Source organism: Pygoscelis adeliae, unplaced genomic scaffold, assembly GCF_000699105.1.
Source record: "Pygoscelis adeliae isolate BGI_AS28 unplaced genomic scaffold, ASM69910v1 Scaffold349, whole genome shotgun sequence".
Classification (NCBI taxonomy): domain Eukaryota; kingdom Metazoa; phylum Chordata; class Aves; order Sphenisciformes; family Spheniscidae; genus Pygoscelis; species Pygoscelis adeliae.
In genome coordinates, this window is record NW_008825608.1 from 1,102,043 (window position 1) to 1,124,001 (window position 21,959).

The window sequence follows — 21,959 nt, forward strand, 5'->3', positions numbered from 1 at the left end:
GCTGCAGGTGCCCCCGCGGAGCCCTCCCGCTGAGCCGGGGCGGGAAGAGACTCGGGGGAGGGGGTGGTGGTGTGCGGACCGCTGCCGCACTCCTGTAATCGGTACTTCTCGATTATTTTATTTTTTTTTTACACGTCTTCCGTTAATTCAGCACTTGTTTTTGTAAGGATGCCGCTGCGAGCGTCCCGTTTTGTCTCACTTCAAAGATAGGCAAGTGCCAGCGAAGGGCTGAAGAGAAAACCCTCTTTAGCCCTTGGCACGGTGACCCCTTAGTTCCTACACATGGCAGCTGAAAGGTCGCCAGATGTGCCCCCACCCAGAGACCTCCGCCGGGAGCACAGCGGCACCGCTCTGGACCTGGGGGGGGTTCCCCACCCAGGAGGCTTGGGAGAGGGTGGAAAAGTTACTCGGGGATACCTACACAGGAGATAAATGAGCACCGAAGTAGGAGGAGGAATTACTTCAAGGGCTGGGCCTGTGTGGTTTTTTTCCATACGGTAATCCAAATAAAAACAAGAAGAGAAATACCCAGCTTTTTACTACTCCGTGTAGTCAAAACATCGCCGGAGATCTTCACCGTAAAGCGTTTCATCCCATATTCTGTTTGCGCATAAAGGATGTTTTCCAAGCCCGCCACTTATCTGAAAACCCAGGCTAGTAAAAGAGCATCTTTTACGTTGTTTTGGAAAGGACTGAACTAAAAAGCAACTCTTATTCCAACCTAAGACTCTGCCACATAGAAACAGTTGTTCTAAACCACCTTCTGCGTCACTGGTAAAATTTTCTGGTTGCAGACAGAATGGACTGATTGTGTAGCAGATCTTTCCTTCTTCCCTCCCTTCCTGACAAACCCTCGTAGTCATGAATATCATACCAAGAAAAAAAATATCTGGTTTTAATAAATCCTGGAAAGTACCTAAAGAGAATCAAGGCTGGGATACGCGGGTCAAACTGGTGGCCTGAAGGGGTTTCCTTTAAGCCACTGACTTCTCAGCAATTTTCTTTTTTTATTAACATGGAGTTGTGATTGCATCACAAGAACTAGTCATGGGGGTTTTTTTTTTCCTAACTTGGTCTGCTCCAAGAATTCTTCTGCAACTTTCCTGTTCTACTTCATCTTCAGTTGCAAGCAATCATCATTTTGTTACATCTTTCCCATAAAAACTGCAAGTTCTATATAAGTGCCATATAAAGAATAAGCAGCGAGACGTAATATTGTATCGTATTATACGTATACAGTAGCACTTCAGAGAACTTTACAGACACTTTTTTTCATTTTATCACAAAAAAAAAAAAAGTATATGCAAGGTAAAACAGATGGGGACAGATTTCTCAAAACCCAATCTGTGAATAGGAGATAGCTTAAAAAATCTGACCAAGTTCACAGTTCACACAAACAAAAGAACGCCCCAACTCAGCAGCCAGCTAAACCTGGAGAGGCCCCAAACCCACAGGTGCCTAAATCTTCAGGATTGGAGTCGAAAGTGCGTGTCTGCTTTTAGGGATGCTCGCAGGCATCGCAACTTGGACCACGCTCTTTTGCTTACTGCTCTTCCTAGCCTCTGCCCTCTCCTCGAAATAGATTCTCTTGCACATCTTCAGCAATAGGCTGCTACCTTCTCTTACAGAAGAGCTGACATGAAATGCAGATATAGTTGTCTTACCTTCAAAGCATTCAAAGCGTGCAAATTAAAAAAAAACTAGTTAAGCACACTGTAATTCTGAATGAGTGGTCACACAGTGGTTTAATGTGGTTTATTTTAACTCCATCATTAATCTGGATAAATTTTTTTAGCAGCTGTCAAGCTTTTAGAAGCAAGAAATTCCTTGCTTCTAATACTGGGTTGGCCTGGCACACCTCACTCACAAATGTGAATAATTACACTTGGCAGAAGTGTCTGGCCATTTCTGCAAAGGGTCTGTTCATACAAATACAGATAGTAACTGTTTTTTCATCTTCCTCTATTTGCTTTCCTTGTTCATGGTCCATATTGAAACAGTCTAGATTCACCGTGTTGTAAAATCTAGTTTAATGTTTCCAAGATAACAGGAAATGCTAGTTGAAAGAGTTAAAGAACAACTGTGAAAAAGGTGAACAAGAATTGGATAGTGCAAAAGAACAGCTCTGGAATAGTTGGCTTCTTTTGGACGTGACAATTTCTGAACAAGTGATCTAATGTTTTATTGGGGGAAAAGAAATCGTCTTCTTTTGGACGTGAGGAAAAATTTCTTTACTGAAAGAGTAGTTAAACATTGGAACAGGCTGCCCAGGGAAGTGGTTGAGTCCCCATCCCTGGAGGTATTTAAAAGACGGGTAGATGAGGCGCTTAGGGACATGGTTTAGTGGGCGTGGGGGTGTTGGGTTGACAGTTGGACTCGATGATCTTGGAGGTCTTTTCCAACCTTAATGATTCTATTATAGTCATGTTATTACTAAAAATGTATTCAAGATTGTATATCAATTCATAAGTAATTTTGGGACATGGCAGTTTATTGGCATCATACTGCAAGTAACAAACTTCAAATTTGTAGGAACTTGGAATTATTTTACTGCATATAGAATGAAATGGAATGTTCTAAAGCATTACTTACATCAAATTGAATTTGGAGTATTCGATATACTCCAAATATTGAAACTGTTGGTGGTAAGTTTTTGTTTGCTTGGTTTTTAAGTAGCTAGAATAAACAAACAGTGCTTTAACAACACAAGATAGGTGTCCCACCGTCCAGTTGTGAGAAATAGTGTTATAAGACCAAATCACAACTTACTGCTAGGAGTAACGCAAGACAGAAAAAAAGTCATGCAGGAGAAAGCCTCTATTTAAATAGCTGTACAAAGAAGTTTGTTATTACTTCATTTCACAAAGTTAGTCATCAGGTGTGCTGATTCTTTTAAGTCATTTAATGAGTAAAAATATTCTAACTTGGTCCTGGAGCCACTATACCTTTAGGAAAATAGTGCTCTGCCCTGAGCTAACATGACCGTACTTTCCCCTTTTATTACACTAACTTTTTAGCTCTCAGGAATCAGCATGGTTACCACTTTTTTTTTCTTAATGTAGTCATCCTTGCATTTTCTGCCTGTCTGTATAGAAAGTGGTTCTTCTTAAGTACAGGCTTTTAAAAGTGCTAGAAAATCGATGCTGTCTATGAAACACGAACACAGGCTGAGTTTTTCCCTTTCTGTTTTTTTTTTTTTTTTTAATTGCCTGCAACCATACTGTCTCAAGATGTGATTGCAGAAGTCTGGCAAGCTAGTTAGTGTTACGCTACGCTAGGTTGGTACTTGGATGGACAGATTCCTCCCCCCCCCCAATAAAATTCTGACAGGAAATGTAACCGATGATGTAGGGTTTTTTCTCTCTGAATCAGTGCTAAGCTGAACAAGTGATCTAATGTTTTATTGGGGGAAAAGAAAGAATACCTTCTGAGGAGGTGTACAGAGGATCTAATCATCTGTTACATAACTGATATAGCTTAAAATATTTTTGTTGGAAGAATATTTCTTTCCATTGTAGAATATTTTCCCTATATTTTTAGATCAGCAAATTCTCTGAGCCAGAGGGGAAGTCCAATTTCAGAGTGGCCACGTATGGCCCATTAAATTTTCAGTACGTAGGTGATGGAGATGTGGACAGAAATTCCACATCTATGAGGATTATTAAAGAATTGTGTAAAGTTGCTAGTTCATTTCTGTGACTGTAGGGTTGATCTTAGAAAAAACTGAAAGTGAAGTTCTGAGTTTGTGTTCTCTTTTAGTCCTGTATTATTCCTTTTATGCCTGATCCTTCTCTTTTTTGATATAACTGGAATTTTTCCTGAACATGAAATTACCACTAAAAGATCTGGAGAAGTTTGCCGTGCAGTATTTTTCGTAAAGGTGAATACTTCAAAAACTTAGAAAATTACTTTTCAAACTTTTGTTTGTTTTGCTTTTTAGCATCTTTTTAACAGTTTTGATTAGAAAGACTATTGCAAAACACAGTAAAGAACAGTCCACTGCAAGATCAGTATGACTCAACCTTATGTTTACACAGCCTCATTATTACATAGCAAGTTTCCATTATTTTAAAATTGGTACTGTCCCTAAACACAAGAATTTAAGGAAGCTTGCTCCATGACATTACAAACCCAGAGGTCATATTGATCAACAAGCTTGTCCTATCTCATTTTGAATCAAAGCTTGTTGGCTATTAAAAGTGTCTAACAGCACCATAAAATTGCAGTAATCCCCTAAAATAGAAAGAAAGCTGTATGCAGGGTTAGAGCAAGCCAAAGACTATGAAGACTGTATTTCAGAGTAAATGTAATTGAAAGGCAAAGAACCTTCTGACAGCTTAAGGGAGGTGTTATTAATCAGAAGCACAGTTCTTAGAAACCTTGTTTGGAATATAAAAATAATGATCAGCATTATTTTCCCAGTTATCCCATACAAAACTGTGGGTCTCCTGTATTTAATAAAGGCATTCTGCCTTTATAAGGCTGCATAATGATTTAAAGTTAGAATACCACGAAAGTATTTAGTGCTAATACTGTACCAATACTAAAATGAGTATTTGTATGTTTTCAGAACCCAGACATGAGACTCTGGGCCCGACATGCAAAACATGTTGAGCTCTGGGTCCTGCAGTCCCAGCTGATATTAAGTAGCTGCAATTACAGATTGCAAATCAAAATTAAAGTGACCCAGGCTGTACTTCTGGCTTACACTTTGCAGTTTCTGGTTCTAAGTATTCATTTGGGAAACTGGAAGTTCACCTTCCTAACTGCAAAATACTGGTTTTCTAGTGGCATTTAAGAAGAAAACAGTAACCAGTCTTGTGCTGCTGCAAGTATCTGTTAACCTCATTACAGGAACAGTAAATTCAGTGTTCATAACAGATCTGACTCTTAACTTGGAAATTTCAAGGCCCTATTGGTTCAGGCAATATTTGCCTTTTACAGTTTTTGTGGGGCTTTTGTTTTGGCTTTTTTTTAGATTTTCTTATATCAATCTCTTTAGGGGAACGTATATATATATATATGGTGGAAGACATTTAAGAAGCTGAGTAAAGTACCTAGGAACATACCAAGAGAGAGGGAATGAATCCTAAAAACTCACACTCAAAATCCAAATGATTTCTTTTCTCCTCCATTCATAGGGCAGAGCGACAGAAACGAACATAACCAAGTTCTAAATACAGATGCAAAATAGGCATCATTTTCACCAGTGGGTTTTTTCTCTGTGGATTACAGATGGCTGGCATGTCAAAAAACCCACCTGTCTTCTCTGGACAGACTAACTGGTACATTTTGGGAAACTCGGGTCAAGCTGGACAAGAAAAAAAGAAATTGCTTTTGGGCTTTCCTTTTTTTTGGTCAGACTTCCAGCCGTTAATTTGACTACCTCAGCAGTCGCTAGTGTTTGATAAATACTCTGTTGAACAAACAGCCCCATAAATTTTGTCACAAGTAGCGGTTTAATGCTGTAATAGAAGCAGAAATCCTTACTATAACAAGTTACTGTATTTAGCAAAGATACTTTATTATTTGTTTTCAAATGTTTCCATTTTCAGTGCTGTTTCCTTCCTGTTGAATCACCAGGTGGGTCTTAGGCGCGATTCATGAAACTCAGCATGTAAGGACATTCGCCTCAGTGCCACCTCTATTTATTCTTTAATAAATGTAATGAATAAATCCTTCCTGTATTTCAAAGGGACTCAGTTCTTCTGGGTGTACTGTTGAAACGACGAGTGAAGCAAAGCAGTGGCAAAGTCTGTACCAACACAGTAAGACTATGTATCCAATACCATTCAGTCCTGGTGTGAAGGTTTGGTCTCATAGAAGCAAAGAAGTGCCAGCTTCTGATGTAATATCTTAGCTTTATCCTTGCAAACTGCAGTGCTCTGGGCAAGCAAACAGACCCTGCTGCTATGCGGAGACGCGGAGCGGTACTGTCTGTGGGGACAGCACCGTGTGACTGTGAAAATAAGCTCTTCCAGTCACAGATGGAGCAAGAGGGGGAGGCTTGTCACTCCTCTCCTTTTTATAACTGTGCGTAGACGAGCACGGCAGGTTGTTCTGCTCAGAGGTTGACGCTTTGCGGGCGATGGGAGGCCTGAGGGCAGGCTGTTACTGACAGGGAAAGGAAGATACAGCACTTCCAGCTACACCTGGCTCTTATGCACACACGTGTGAACACACATGCTGTTTTTCCTCAGACTCATTTGGTGACACCAACTGAAAAGGGATCAGCTTGTCTGTACCAGGTAATTTGAATATTGAAAGTGTGTAATGAGGTGTTTTGATTACATTGAGACTGAAGCAGGTCGCGTGAAATACCTACTGTTCTCTCGCCAAGTGACACCTGCAGGAAAAGCCTTATTTTACATGCATCCTAGAAAATCTCCAGAAGTTTCACTTTCCCTCTCTGCAGCCCTGCAGGTGGTAACAGCATAGTAGGTGTCGTTCGGTGCTGCGGGCTGCACGTGTTGCTACATGCTTGGAATCTCCCTGAAACCATAAAACCACATAACAAAGTCCCTGTATAATTTCTATTGCACATGACTGTCATTATCCTGAGGTTAAGGCAACAGCTCTTCTTTCATTGCCTGTCTATATATTGCTGTGTAACACGTAGTCTGATCTTAAAAATTGCTGCCATAGTACCAACTGCATTTGTTTCAATACTTTTGGCAGTCGCCTTCAACTTCCTTCCAGAAGGCAAGGCTAATTTGCGGTTTTTTTTGTTTTATGGTTTTCCAGCATGAGTCTGGAGGTTCCATTTCTCAATCAGGAGATGGGAAATGGTTGTTTCTGGGGCTTTTGTGATTACACGTCCTTTTTCCTGGCAGAAGGCAAGATCACAGGCTGAGAAAAAGCTCTGTACAGTAGAACCAACATTTCAGTTCTCCTTATGCCTAGTTCCTATTCTGAACTGGTCTGCTTTCAGGAGTGGTAGCTGAAAGCTTCTTAACAGAGTAAAATGCCATTTTTTAGAATCTAAACATAGTAAATAGCTGAGTTGTCATTCCAGGAATAAGAAGTTTTGCCTCAGTTTGCCTTAGCAGCACCCGACTTTGAAAAGTCTTCTCCATTTGTTGGAGTTGGGAAGGGACTCAAAACCTTTGCCTCCACCGCGGTTCAAACGCCATAGCCCGCTATCTCCACCTGCAACTTGACCATACAGAAAATGAGCAAACAGCAAGGTTCTAAAAGTGCAGCAGGACATTTCCCCAGGAAAAAGAAAAGATGATATTCTGTTGTTTATATAGAAACTGTCTTACATCGTGTAGTCACAGATGTAACTGAAAGGAAGTTGTAGCCCAGACTATTTACTCTTTTGTATAGTTAAAAAAAAAAAAAAAAGCCATGTCAAACATGACATGATCACATTCCTACATCGAGTGAAAACAAAGGAACCGGTCGTCATGTTTTCACTGCAGTCCCCTTCCATCAGGATTAAGAACTGAGTCACAGCTACCCATGCAGTTTTTGCCTGTGTTACACACTGCAGCCTCGTAGACCCAATAGATATTTCAAAGTCGGTATTTTTGGCAGGAAGGAGTTAATTAGCTGCTAGACATAGGAAAAAACTTCCTCTACTATGAACTTGTGACAAAACAGATCATATTAATCCTACGGTCTACTGAGAAGAGTTTCTTTTAAATTCATGCCTAGAAAGTGAATTCTGCTATTACACACGTAGTTCCTCGTCCCCTCTTACACTGCTAGCATTAGGTAGCCAAGAGCTGAATGTGTGTGTTTGGCTTTTTACTGTACAATAAACAGTGATAAATGTTAGTCTGGATTTTTCTACTGAGTACTGCCAGCATATCTTCCATGCTGCTTTCCATGAGGAAATAAACATCTACACCTGGTTTAGTGCTTTTGGTGGATGGTATACTAGAATTACAGTGTTTTTTCTGAAGCATCCAAATGCCATAGCGGTTTAATGGGGCAGGGGGGTGGGAAGAGGAGACTCCCCTTGGGGAGAGAAAAGGTGACAACTGTGGGACAGATTCCCCAGCCAAATTGCATTTTAGATTGTGGGATATAGACAAAACCAAATGAGGATCGAGTTCTTCCTGACTGAAGTCAGTATCCGTCTCAGAGCCATTTTCTTCCTGGGAGCTTGGTCTCAGTAAAGAAGCCGTTGGCGTGAAGCTACGGTTACATGGCTTCCTTTTCTTTGCAGAAAAAAGTCTGCTGCTGCCCCATGACATTTTTCACTCAGTAAAATATTTAGGCCGTGGTTGATTACAACGTGTCTGGTGAAAATCGGTCAAGTTTGGTATTTGAATGCCCTGGAAAAACTGGCAATGTGTTTGCCGTATGCATCAATATCTGTCCTATTTGAAAGGACACTTTTAGGTCTGGACAGTGGCAAACCTGGCTTTGGAGTTGGAAATTTGATAGTTATGACTGCTGCTGAAGAGAGTAATTAGAGGGCGTTTTCTGCATTTGAACTAACCTTCAAAGCGAGACTTTCCTCACAGTATTTTCTGGCAAGCGGGGACACATTTGTGCAGTAAAAAGGTCTCTAAGAAGTAGGTTTAAAGAAGTCAGCTAGAAAAAGCTTACTGTTAATGTATTTGTGTATTTGTATCCTCAAAATAAGACTTATGAGTAATTAAGGAACTATGTAGATGTGTGATGACAGAGGGTGAATTTAATAAATATTTGTATTTTTAAGTATGCCTTTAGGAGTAAATTAGTTACAAGAATCTGTTGTTTGCTCGATTGTTTTACAGTGGTTTTTCCCTCCCAACTTTTCTCAGTGCAAACTTTTCAGCTTTTTCAATCTTTCCTTTTCCCAGGGTAGACTCATACTGATGTTTAGGCTGATCCTACAAGCTGGAAAAAGGGTATCTGCCAAAGCGCAGTACAGACACTATTTACTGCTCCCTTGTCAGATGGAGGAGAGTGGTAACAGTGAAAAAGATGTACTGGTAGTCTCAGTACCGCTATTACTCTGTCAGTATGATTACAGAAATCGGTTGATGGGCCAAGTGATCTCTCGCTCACTACACCAATTAAAAGAGACGTGAATAATCTTTTTCCTCTCTCCCAATTTTAGCACAGAACGTCACAGTGGTTTCAACGAAATGGACCTATGAATATCAACCACTACGCAAATAAGAAGAGCGCTGCGGAGAGCATGTTGGACATTGCCCTGCTGATGGCCAATGCATCCCAGCTGAAAGCTGTGATGGAGCAAGGACCTTCTTTTTCTTTCTACATCCCACTTATCATTCTTATCAGCCTGTCGCTCGCACTGCAAGTTATGGTGGGAGTGCTCCTGATATTCCTTGGTATGTAGCAACAGCGAGAACCGTTGACATGTATTTTTCTTACAGGATGCAACCTATAAGATGGTATATAAGATATGGTATACAGACTCCCCATTTATTTTTAAAAAGCTGTTATATTTGAAAGTCTTTACCTCAGAATTGATTAAAGTTTTCTCCTAAGACCATAGAAATGTTGCAACAAAAGGAGTAAGGGCAGCTTTATGTGGAATCTTCAATTTTGATCAACTTCCTCATACTCATTGGCCCAGAGTATGAATATTTTTCTTTTCAGAAGGCCTGAGGAGGAAGGAAAATGATGAAATACTGTAAAAGAAACATTCATAGGCCAGATAGGATCATGCAGCCTGCCCAGTTTCATAATACTGTTTCTGGCAAGATCTGTTACTTAATCTTATGACTGAAATGTATTTGTTCCATATCGGTCATATCATAAGTAATATTATAAGAATATGTTGTGGACGTAGAACTCCGAAACAGAAGTAAAGTTGAAATGTCCATCTTCATGTTGGTGTGGCATATCGTCTTCAGTTTGTTTGTGTTTCTGCAATCAAATCAAAGGTTTGATAGCAAAGGCTTGACAATAATGAAAAAAAAAAAACTTAGTTTTAAATTTAGGAAATTATTCAAAGCATCCTAAATCTCTAGGTGGGGAATGGGAGAAATGTAGTTGTTACTGTTAATTTTCAAACCTGTGTTAAACTGAAATTAAAGTTAAAAAGAAAAATAGGCTACTTGGAGCAAGATTTCACCATAAGAACATACCTCATCTATTATCCACATACTATGACTTCAGTCAGAAAATTTGAAATGACATATAATATGAAAACACAGTCCAAGTAGCATCCTGGGACTAAAAATAGATTGTCTTGAATTCTGCTTATCGCTAGGGAAACTTTTTCTACTTTCTACCAAAGAAATGTGATGCAACACCTTTAACATGTGCTAGAAGTCATTTCAAGAGAATGAGTTCAAATAGGAGTTGTGTTAGTGCGTGCTTTGGACACATTCAATGAGACAGCTGTAGAATTAGTTCCCTGCTCCCTGCCTTCCCCCCTCTCCCCTTTCTGTCTTGTTTGTCGAATTACGGACCTTCACATTCCCAGAAGTTCAATGCAGCGTCTTTGCTGTTCTCAAAAATAGAGGTTCCGCTGTTCAGTATTAATAGGTACAATGCTGTGAGGCACAAGAACCAGTACTTATCACTAAAAATTAGGTATTTTCAGTTAGTATGGCTAGATTAGTAGCACACGTATGTCATATATCCTCTGCTTATTCTGTAAGGCAGAATATTGATCTAAGTAGCTATAGAACCAGGCTCATTTCTAAAACAATGTCATCACTAAGTAAGCATGAATTACCCAAAAAAGCCCAACTAAAACTCCACAGAGAGTGGAGAGACAGCACTCTTCTGGAAATCTGAGTTTTCTGTTTTGACCTTAAACAAGTCTTCAGTACTTCTCTTTGCTATCTTAACTTACTGTGATATTTCCCCCCCACGCTTTTGCAAAAACATGTGAAAAGAATCCAGTGGCACTTTGCAAAGTTGCTGAAAACCTGCAACGTTCATTAGCAGCACCCAAAACCCTAGACCATAACTTTGGAGGGTCGATCGAAGGATACCTGTGGAAATCAGAGGAAATGTTTAGGTTTCAGCATCAGTTGAACCCCATTATTCACTGAAATAAATGACACCTTCACTGGTAGGAAACAGCTATGGATCACTTCTTTTGCTAGTGATATACGATCATTTATTCTCATAGCTTTTTTCAAATCTTTCCCTTTACATTAATGGGTACTATATGATAGATCTTAAGTCTACCGTAAATGAAAAGCCTTGAAGGTGATAGCCAGAGTTCACACATGGCATTGACTAAGTTATAGGTGCGACCTTTGGCATCTCTGTTAGTCTTTCAGTGTTCCGGTTTTTAGCACAACTGAAAAAACAACTTTCTGTTCAAGGAGGAAGTTCCTAGGAAACCAGGATACATAAGGCTTGTAATATTGATATGCAGCTGATGTAGCTTTTTTCTTTCTTACAGAAGAGACAGAATACAGCTGCCTCTGCATTTGGTAGAGTTGGTACAAGAGCAAAATCCATGTCCTGGCTCAGAGGAGATTCCAGAAAGGGACTGGAAAAAGCAACCTGATGATACTGGGGGATGTGGAAAAATGGAAAAATCAGCGGAACACTTATATGTTTCTTGGCTGAAGGCATCTCCCTGGTGGTTGTTTCAGTTAAGCAGGCTTTGAGGCTGTAAACAAGTTCCCTTTTTTTTGTCAGGCAATAATTTCTCGGTATATGCTGAGACATTGCTTTTTAATGCTTGTTTCTGCCAGACATTGCCGAAGTGGCTTCCATCTCTGTAATTTTTATCTTTGTCACATTGAGAGTAAAGAGAGGACCCGGCAGCCCCAACTCCCAAGCTGGGCTGAGGTAGAGTTCACAGACCACTGAGCAAATAGTGAGATTCATCAGGAGTTCAGCCTGTGCTCTGCAGTGGCTGTAGGTTTGGCGTACCGAGGGTGACAAAGCCCTCGGCTTATAGCGGTATGCTGTTGGAGTGATGCTGTCATGCTGGGGTCAAAAGTACTGAAGGTAGGAAATAGGATATGACGGTACAAAGGCATCGTAGCAAGAACTTGCTTTTCACAATGTGTATTTGGTAGTTTTGGCCTGCAGGAAGAGTTTGCCTTTCCGTCCAGCCACAAAACTCTGCCTCTTACCAGCTCTCACAAGTCCAAACAAAAGTCTGTGCAACCAGCCAGTTTCTTTCCTTGAGCCAGAGTTTTATCCCAGGAGCTACCAGTTCTCTACTAGGGATTAAAAGCTTTTCCTCCTTCAAGAGAGCCTTTCACAAAAACATTTTGAAAAATGTTCAGCAAACTTGTCCTTGAAAGTGATTTGGTAATCTTAAATTTTTGGAAGAAAAGCAAAGAATGGCTTGAAATAGTTTAAGTGGCATGAAATCATAGTAATCCAATCCCACTATAATAAAATACTTAAAGAATAGCTGTTCTTAAAAACATTTTCACAAACACCCTCATCTTAAATACTATAATCACAAAGATAGGATTACTGCAATTGTACTTCAAAATTTAGAGCACCGCCTAAAGTGACAAGCAATACTTGTCTTCTCTGACCCTTATTTGGACAAAGGGACAGCTCTGAAAGTGACAGTTCTCCTTTGAGCATGATTTCTTTTAATTCACAAAACATGTTAGGCCTTTATTGACTTTTCTTTTTTAAACCAACTGTCTGAAATGCTTTTCTTCCATACTTCAGGATTAATTAATTATTCCATTTCATTTATTCCGCCTCATTCACATGACAGTACTAGAGTCCTTCCAGGTACTGTTGGGATGCAAGCGTCCATGTAGCTCCAGATGCTTTACAGACATGTATAAACTCATTTTCAGGGTTAAGTACTGCTGAGCTTAAATTATTTCATGCCTACACAGGTGTGCTTAAGCTTAAGCTTTTCAGATAGTTCCCCCATGCTGTTCTTCAGTGCTTTGACTGGCCTGTGATGTTTGACTATACTGCTTTAGCAAACAGGACTTGAACAGGCGCCCAGAATTCCTTGAAACAAAAACAGCGTTAGACATCCTAATTAGGGACACCGAGTGAACCTGGCTTTTAATACTTCAGCATCACGAGTGTGTTTGCCACCACTTCCACTTAACTGCTTCAACAAGCAAGTCTTGGTTCTGTGGTTAAGTTCTGCAGTGTTGACAGGGTCATTATGTTAAAAGCAAAAAACAGTTTATCTATCTTGTGCAGTGGAGTCGTAACTCTCCCATCTATATATGTGCCTATCAGAGTTTTGTTTGTGTTGCTGTAAAAACCTGTTGGGTATGAACTTTCTCTCACATATCCTGTACATGCACACACAAGCTCCAGTGATCTACACATTTAAGAACTAGGACTTTTAATAGACAAAAAACATTCTCAAAACACTCTCCAGAATTCATCTTCACTCATTCCATCAGCATCAAAGAAATTTAGCAGAGGGTCTGAGTTGCAGAGCCCTTGCTGCAAGAGAACAGAGACAGAGGAAAATCTTGGGTTTCGCATGATGCCAGGCAAGTGACCCCAGACTTCTTACTGGCCTATACAAGCACACGCTTTACTCTATCATCAAGTCTATTATCATTCCAGCGTAACTCATATATGTGTTTTCACAAGGCCTGGAATCAAAGCTTAAACTAAATGAATACTATCTCCCTTGTGTGTTCCTCCCTCGCTCCCATTAGCAGTTCAACCAAAGAACAACTGCAAGAAACAAAAGAAATTGTTTACACAGCTGATGCTCTCTGTAAAAAGGACTGCAGCTACACTGCTTTGAAATCTTCCTCTGTTTAACAGATATAATGCTCTTGCTTTCTAAAAAACAGAATCAGTGCAAAAGCAGGGAGTACAGCTGGGGAAGGGCACCAGTACAAAAAAAACCCAGCACTGGTAGAGAGATTGGGCTGCCTGCGAAGAATCTGTAGCATTTTAACTACTAAGGAAATTTAACTTCATTCCATTCTGTCTGGGCTTCAAGCTTCATGTATTCAAGACTGAAATAATTTTTAAATGCTTAAAGTCTGCAACAAAACTAGGTTTCAAAAGATCAAGAACGCAGAAGATTTCTAGTAATGTTTGTGTATCCATTACTTCCCATGTGCATCCACAGAGATTAGATGCTAATTACTGGAAGCTAATAGGCTCCTTGTGGTTAAAGATGATCTTAGCACTTTTACTGACACTGCAGAATCTTACTTCCTTTTTAAGTATGACTGAGGAAAATAGCTCAGTGTAAGAGCAACTCTTGAACTACATGGGTAGCGAAGACTTTTATTCTGGATTTTGAAATATACAAATAATTAAAACTTTTTTTTTTCCTTTCTCTTTGAAGTAAAATATGACCTTAACAACCCTGCAAAACATGGAAAGCTGGATTTCCTCAACAACCTTGCAACGGGACTAGTATTCATTATAGTAGTTGTGAATATTTTTATCACTGCCTTTGGAGTGCAGAAGCCAGTTGCTGAGTCAGCGTCAAGACAGTAAGTACAAGGTGAGTGTGGTCTCTCTGCACCATAAGGTAGCAGGGCATAGCATACAAGAATGCAGTGCCCACTAGGGCACTTCTAGCCTTTGCAGACAAATGAGTTTACTTCAGACTACTGCAAAAGCAAAAGATGGTAGGAACTGCTAAGTTATTACAGTGTATTTTTAAATGTAGAGTTCAAAAATTGATGGCAGCATCTTACTTTGCCAGGCACCCCTTGCATGTGTCACGCACAGGAAGTGTGAAGATTGTCCTTCTGGCTTAGCCACTCCTTTTCCTCATTGCTGACTAAGCCAAGAAGGGAAATAATATTGTTTTGCTTCCTCCAAATGCCGCTTCTTTTTTCAAGAAAAGTTTGCAGTATACTGCATCTAGCCTGTTATGAACACTGAAGACTTAATCTTCATCCAAGTAACTAGGGCTATTAAGTCCAACATATAATACTACACATCATTGGAGCCCTTCTGTTCCTGATGGTGTGGCTTTTCTGTCCTCCCAAGCTGCCGGGCTTTTGCTTTGTGGGAGGCTCAGCCCGCAGATGTGCACTATCACTTTACTTGATACACGTGGTCATTTAGAACAATAGTTTGCTCTACCTGCATTTTAAAGTTTGTTATTTACTTATACAGAAGGGTAAATATAGGAATTGGGGGAGTCAAAATGGGTATCTTCCTAGCATCATAGCTATGATGAACAATTTGGAAAGAGATAAACCTAAATTGTAGGCTCGTAGCTCAAGAAGCACTATAGTACAACATCTGCCTTTAAATTAGCACTGCTAAGTCTCTGTGTGCCAGCATTGCTCTGGCTCTTTGTCTTCCAAACCTGAAATCACGTTCAGAAGACCTGCTGAAGAAGGAATTACTTGACTTTCCTGGCAAGCCACGGTACACTGGCTACTATGGAGACAGCCCATACATGTAACATTACAGGTTTGAGTTAACTTTTAGATGAAACCCTTTCGCCATGAGAAAGAAGATAACAAGGCCTTTAAACCCCTAGTCTGAAGGTGAATGTAACAAGAATGGAAAGCAGGACAAATTCTATCAAGACTCTAAAGAGCGTGGGGGGAAATCAGTGCAAGAAATTACTGGGAAGATGAAGAATGAACTTCATTTATTTCGGGGTGTGGGCGGAATCATCTGCTTCATCCAAAACCTGTGAAATTCTGGCAGTGAAGCAAGATAGTTTTATTGTATTTTCTGGCCATAGTCTTTACAAATAAACTAATAAATATTTCATTTTAGCAGCAAAGAGCACATAGATTATCTGAGATATGATCAGAATTATAGGTAGAACGTCCATCTCAGCAGTACGTATTAAAACAACACTGAAAAACTAACCACAAAATTGCACTGGCAAAGCCAAGAGAACTGAATGAAGGATTATTGGAATTTTAGCTGTCTTCATGGGAAAAACCATGCACAATAGCCAGGAACAGAGGCAGAGACAAGAATCTGAAATAGGCACCAAGAAATTCAAATAATGCACAAGGTGGCATACCAGAATCCCAGCTGCGCCTCTTTTCGATACAGTGAAAGAAGAACTTAAGAGGGAAGAGAGGAGAAGCAGTTTTTGCTTATCACACTGATGTGTGCTGAGTAGAGAGGAAGATGAGTTGACAATCCAATCCCAAGCCAGTTAGTGCCTTAATGTAATGGTCAGCTAATAGCCAGAAGGTAGGTATCGCACACCTTGCCTCACCAGGATACCGGATGGGTGAGCCCACCCACATTTCATCTGCTATTTCTCTGCTAGTACCACGTTCTCTAATGAGGTGCCTTACTGATTCTCCCCGGTACCAGTGCCAGCTCTGCTCCCTTTTCGATCTCTCACTGGCTTTTAGGAGATGCTGCTTCTGCAGTGTTTCCCAAACACGACTGCTGTATTTCTCTACGGCAGAACTCAATACTGAAGTGCTTTGAAGAGCCCTGCAGCTGTCACAGAGTTTGCAGGACATCTGTTTTGTGTGTCACAAGCCAATTCAGCTCTGGGCAGCACTAACATGCCAGGCTGGCTTCTGAACATTGCTGTGCGTTAGCTCTTTAAACACGTAAAGTGCACCCCCCTGCAAATTTCTCCCACCTGTCCATGGACTTTGTCTCCTTTCCCCTTCCTTCACACACGTACGTGGCTAAGTCTTATGGAAACATCAGTGGTTCTGTGCGGTGTCATACTGCTTAGCTGGCACCGTCTGGCAAGAAGGGGCTCTTCACAGCATTTGTGTTGGAGTTTCTCCTCTGCTATTCCTTCTGCTCTCCATAAACTGTCAACCCAAAGGGTTCTGTGGCTTAATTATGACTGGGATTGTGGAATCTCTAGTTAGAAAGCTAGGTCTTAAATGAGAAACAAGGTCACAGGTAACTTGTCTGAGATCATCATGAGAACATAAAACACGGTTCTGCCTAGTGGATGGTACTAGGTCATACAGCTATATACCATATATCGCATATAGCTATGCACAGCCAGAGTATTTGTTCACATACATAAACGTGATTGGTATCTACTGCTGAAATTGGTTTAATAAACTTGCAGTGCCTCAATAAAGGAGAAACAGTCGGTGGTTTATGTAGCCTCAGGTAGAGGCAAGACCAAAGGATGTTTAAAGCAAGTTTACATCCGTACAAAACCAGCAGCTGTGTGATCCTGCCTTCATGCTTCTCACACATGCAGTTTCTTAATAAAATGGCCAAATGTCTGGGACCTGTGGTTTTTTTGCTCCGCACTTGTTAAATGTGGAAGTTCTTCATTGCTTTGGAACGCTACATCTGTTGTTTGCTCATTTGTACATATTGCCCTTGCTAAAAACACCCGGCCATCTGAATGTAACTTGAAAAATAAGTCTTTTCCAGTCTGCTGCCACAATCTCCTCAAAGCCCTGAGAGAAGTGAGTGGCCACCATTTTCTGGCTTCACCTTCACTATTACGCACACTTTTCCAAAGAAAACTTAATTCCCCCTTTAAGGCAAATTTGTCATTTACTATAGTTCCTGTATCACTAACATCGCAGTATCTTTGTTTTCTATTTCAGAGACCTGAAGCATTCATTTCTCCATAGGTGCCATTTGCACTTGAGCCAGTTACACTTGGACACAATAGAAAAAAAAAATAATCTGAAGAAGCTGGACATATCGAGCAGCATTCTCAAGCTTCCAACAACCAACACATCTGTGCACCTAAAATTTTCCAATGTGTTAATATTTAAACTGTTTGGCACCTTTGACTCAAGGACATTGTTTTTATGGAATATTGGCATTTCAATTTCTGTAGAAACTAATTGTTTTTCAGAGAAGTGGCATAAGCTCATCAAACAAGGTAGTATCAGCTGGTGGCACTTCACAGGACTTCCCATTTTCCATGCCTTTTGGTTTTGTGGCAATTTGTCATTTCCAGCGTGGCAAGAAACGGCAGGCCTTCAGTTCTGGCATGGTCACGTTGTCCTTTATTTCACTCGCTTGGCACCAAACCCACGTACTCCACAGCACAGCAGTGGTCTTCCTTTGCAGCGTGCGAAGACAGCTGTGCCTTCTTTTCTTTTTTTCCACTCTAGCTAAAGCAAAGAGGAGACAAACAGAAACAGTGGGCTATCTGTCTGTTGTCCAGTTTTGCTGACAGGTAGTCGTTTGTCCTGTTTCTTCATCTCTGGACCACACTTAAAATTTCCTTCTCCTTTGTGCGCAGACCCAAATAACCTAATTGCTAATAGTTTCTTACTATTGACATCTATGCTCCGTATTCTGTGCATTATATATATTTCTGGAAACCCTGTTAGAAGCGCTACCTTTTCTAGGCCCAGCTGGAAAACTAGAGGGTACAGGGTGAACTTTACCTGCTAAACTAACTGGTACTGAGCATCTGTCAGCAATTCAAGTAGCAAACTGAAAGAAGTTTATCCCTCTATAACTTACTTTTCCCTCTTCTCTTCCCAAGATGGATTGCTGCAGTTGTGTTACTCTTACAAGTTTATGGCTAAAAGCATCAGTAATTTTTTAATTTTTATTTTTAAATATATAGAGAGATATAAATATCTTCTAGGTTCTTACCTGCTGGCTCAGGGACTGACACTTTTTTCTAAATACAGTATTGCTAGTAATGGTGTAGGTTATAAAAATTTCTACAAGAAAAACATTTCAGTCTTTTTATTTCCAAAGTATCACATCTGCAATCAGAAAAATCCCAGTTTTCTAGAGTGTGCTTACTTGTAGATGCAGGTTTGTACTAATACATTTCCTTACCGTTAATTTTTAAATGCTCTCTTGCACATATTAATAGAAGTTTGACTTCCATGTGTCTCATCTCATTTACAATTTTTATTGATCACGTTTCTCGTTAGTTATGTCTCAAGGCCCATTGATGTACCATATCTTCATTTATATGTGCGGTAAGAATTACTAAGAGAAAACAAATCAGAAACTTGTGTGATTAGTAATGGAATAGACATTCTTTTTTATTTTTTGATTTGTCTTTTGTTGCTTCATCTCCAACTGAACACGTATTTAACCAGTATCTAGCAAGCAATGGTCTTAATTGTGCGTGTGCTCCTAATTTAAACGTAGCTCAGAACAAGTTCTGAATGAGGTACTCAGGGCAATTTTCCTTATTTATTTTTTACAAACCAGCAAACTGTTGAAGGACTATTCCTACATACTTGTGTTACCGCAGTTCCGATGCTGTAGTGTAATGAATTGACTGGCCAAATAGCAGTGCTGAAAACCTTGAAAACCTTAAAAACCTTTCTTTTGGAGAAAATCAGCGGCTGTAGGCAGAGCCCTTCCAAGCATGAAATTTGTCTGTGGCTCAACATCGGGCAGTAATTCTGATACGATTCTTGAATGTACCACCTTTGTTACCTTTCACCTTTTTACTCACTGGAGTATTTGCCCGTCTGTGCATCTGATTCAGTCTGGAGAGGCTCTCTGGAGGCATCTACCTCTCTTCTGCACAGGGAACTGTGTACCTAAGCTAGATGTCTGAAGCCGTTGCTTTGTGTCATCCCAAATACGTAACCCATCCAAAAGATAGTTACTTTTAACTCAGGTATGAATATTAGGTGTTTTTCAGTGCCAGATTTGCATCTTTCTAGTTTTTTAAGCAAGACATAAAAACAGGAAGAAATGTGTTTCTGGCACTTAGCTAATCCTCTCACTTTTTGACTTGTCCTTACTACCCTAAAGGCAGATGCAAACAGACGCCCAGGCTCTACTGATGTTTACGGTATTTATACTTGGTGGTGATTTGGCCCAATTTTGAATGTAGCTTTCCATTCCCGTGCTCCTCCCTGCCACGGCCCTCTCGTATGAGCGTGATCGTGTTTGTCTTGCACTGAAACACTTGAGAGCCGTCAGAGGGGGTTGCAGTACAGACATACCAGGTCTTCTCCCATTTTATTCCCTTCATTACCGGGCCATAATTTTTCAGGTCACTCAAGCAAACAAGCTGTTACAGTAGGTTTCTCCTGAAAAATGTAATAGCTGTTCTTATAGCATCTTTACTGCTAAGCTGTTGTCCAACAGAAACTGCTGAGGCTTGTGTATCCCATCTCCCAGCGGCTTGTGGAACTAACGGGATCCAGAGCAGTAGGGAAGGGGACACTCGCCAGGCGATGACTTGTCAGCTACAGGTTCCAATGGACTTCGCAAGACACAGGTTTTGGGACATACAGGAGGGAAAGAAAAAATACTTCAAGCTTGAAGACGCTGTTGGGTGCCAAGAGCTGGATGTGTAGGTCGGCATTAAGGGGGTAGGAGTCTGTTCACTTCAAGTCTGCCAGAGCCAACAAGTCTGCCAGGCTCAGAACAACAAGAAGAAAACCCCCGGGAGCCCTCCTGCCCCCTGAGCTCCTGAAAGTGTGACTGAAGCATCACAACAGTGATACTTGCAACTTCAGAGAGCCCGGTCTCTTCTTTTGGTTCCAAACATGTGAAAACCTGATCTGAAAGCCTTCCATCTGACTACAAGACTGTACTGGGCACCAGCAGCTTTCAACTTGCAACTGGATGTCTTTTTTTAAATAAAAAGGATGCTGGTTTATTACCATGTCTTTTATTGTGATTAAGAAAGATTTGCAAAACGTCCTCATGCATGCAATCTGTGTTTTAAGTCTCTGCAGCCTTCAGACATCATGTATTTTTTAGCAGACAAAAGCATCTGCAAGTTGGTTTCAAGTATAAATAATTTAATCACATGATTATTATTCTTTTAAGTCGGGTGCTTATTTAAAATCCTAGTGAATATCTCCTGGGGGGGGCAAACAAATGCATTGGTTTAAATGGTTCTTTGGTTTGCTGTGCTTCTCCAGAGTTCTTGGTTGTAGGCAAACGTTTCACTTAAAAAGAGGTCATCAATAATGAAGCGAGACGAATTTTTACAGGCCGTCTCAGGAAATGGTTCATGCCAGGTCATCCATTTACTTCTGTTTCATAAGCTGCTGAGCAGAGTAAGAATTACACATGCTGCTCTGGTCGTTCTCATTAGTCCCTGCAGCATCTAGGACTGCCTGGGCTGACATTTTCAGTGTAGCTGTACTTACTGAAGCAGGTGACAACAACTATATTTACAGGAACTGGCTTTTAAGTATTTGTCTTCTAAAGCAGGTCACCGCTGAAGTTTATTCTGCAGCCGAGTGTTACGTAAAACGGGCTGAACTAGAAAGCATAATCCTGGTTACTGTTTTCCCCACAACTATCCTCCGGAAGGTTTTGGTCACTCGTTTTCATTTAGTCTAACAAATGCTTTATCCTGTTTTCTGCCACGTCCTCCCGCACTGAGCCCCGCCAGCCACGCTTTGGTGCAGGTACCGGTCGGCTGGGGGGGCGCGCTGCCCCGTGCCACTGCGCTCGCCTCCTTGGTCCAGGGCACGGGCTTCTTACTACGTGTCACCCTAAAAGCTTGGGTGCTCCTTGATTCTTAACTGCTGGAAGAAACGTGATAATCTTGATCATTCAAATACTTACAAAAGAGTTACCAGAAACGAGTGACAGAATCCAAGCGCTAAGCTCTGCTTATTTTCTAGCTTGCCAAAGGTGTTGCCGTTGTAAGTTTTAGCTGATTCAGGAAATGCTATGTGTGGTACCAATTTATGCACCACTTTACAGTGTGTTTTCAAAAAAAACCCAAACAAACCCAAAAAACAATATGTCAAAAGCCGGTCCTTGTTCTACAATATAATTTTGTCAAACCACAGGAGAACAGGCTCGACTGAAAGTGTATTTACTTATTGCAGGGCAGCGGGAACACTTAGAAGAAAGCTGATGGTGTATTTTCATACGCGTAGCTCATCTTTGATGACCTGCACATTTAAACACACCACTCCTTGAAAATCAATCATCGAATCTCCCATAAGGTTAGAGGCAGCGTAGGGCATATAGAAGCACTGAGACTGAAAAGAAGCAGGCTCTCCTTCTCCTTAGTTGTTTGCATACAAGAAAAAGCCGCATCATCGCTTCTAAATGACGGTGTTTTGCTTTTAAAGGAATGATTTGCGGGTTATATACAGAACCAGACTATCCAAATGTGCGAGGCGGAGCCTCCCATCTTCGCGTGGCCAGCCCCACAAACCCTACGCTTCCATTAAGAAATTAAAAAATAATAAACCAAGAGTTTCTGAATA

General features: G+C 40.7%; 1 protein-coding gene across 1 annotated transcript in view; it reads left to right on the forward strand.

Annotated features, from left to right (window-relative positions):
• The window catches only part of NINJ1 (ninjurin 1), a 66,334-nt gene extending 48,808 nt beyond the window's left edge, over positions 1-17,526 (forward strand). The window contains exons 2-5 of the mRNA XM_009332585.1: positions 8,799-8,939; positions 9,059-9,293; positions 14,195-14,356; positions 17,382-17,526. Coding sequence (XP_009330860.1) covers positions 8,799-8,939; positions 9,059-9,293; positions 14,195-14,349 — 531 coding nt within the window. The 3' untranslated portion in view covers positions 14,350-14,356; positions 17,382-17,526. The remainder of the gene's footprint in view (positions 1-8,798; positions 8,940-9,058; positions 9,294-14,194; positions 14,357-17,381) is intronic.
• Positions 17,527-21,959: the final 4,433 nt, after the last annotated feature.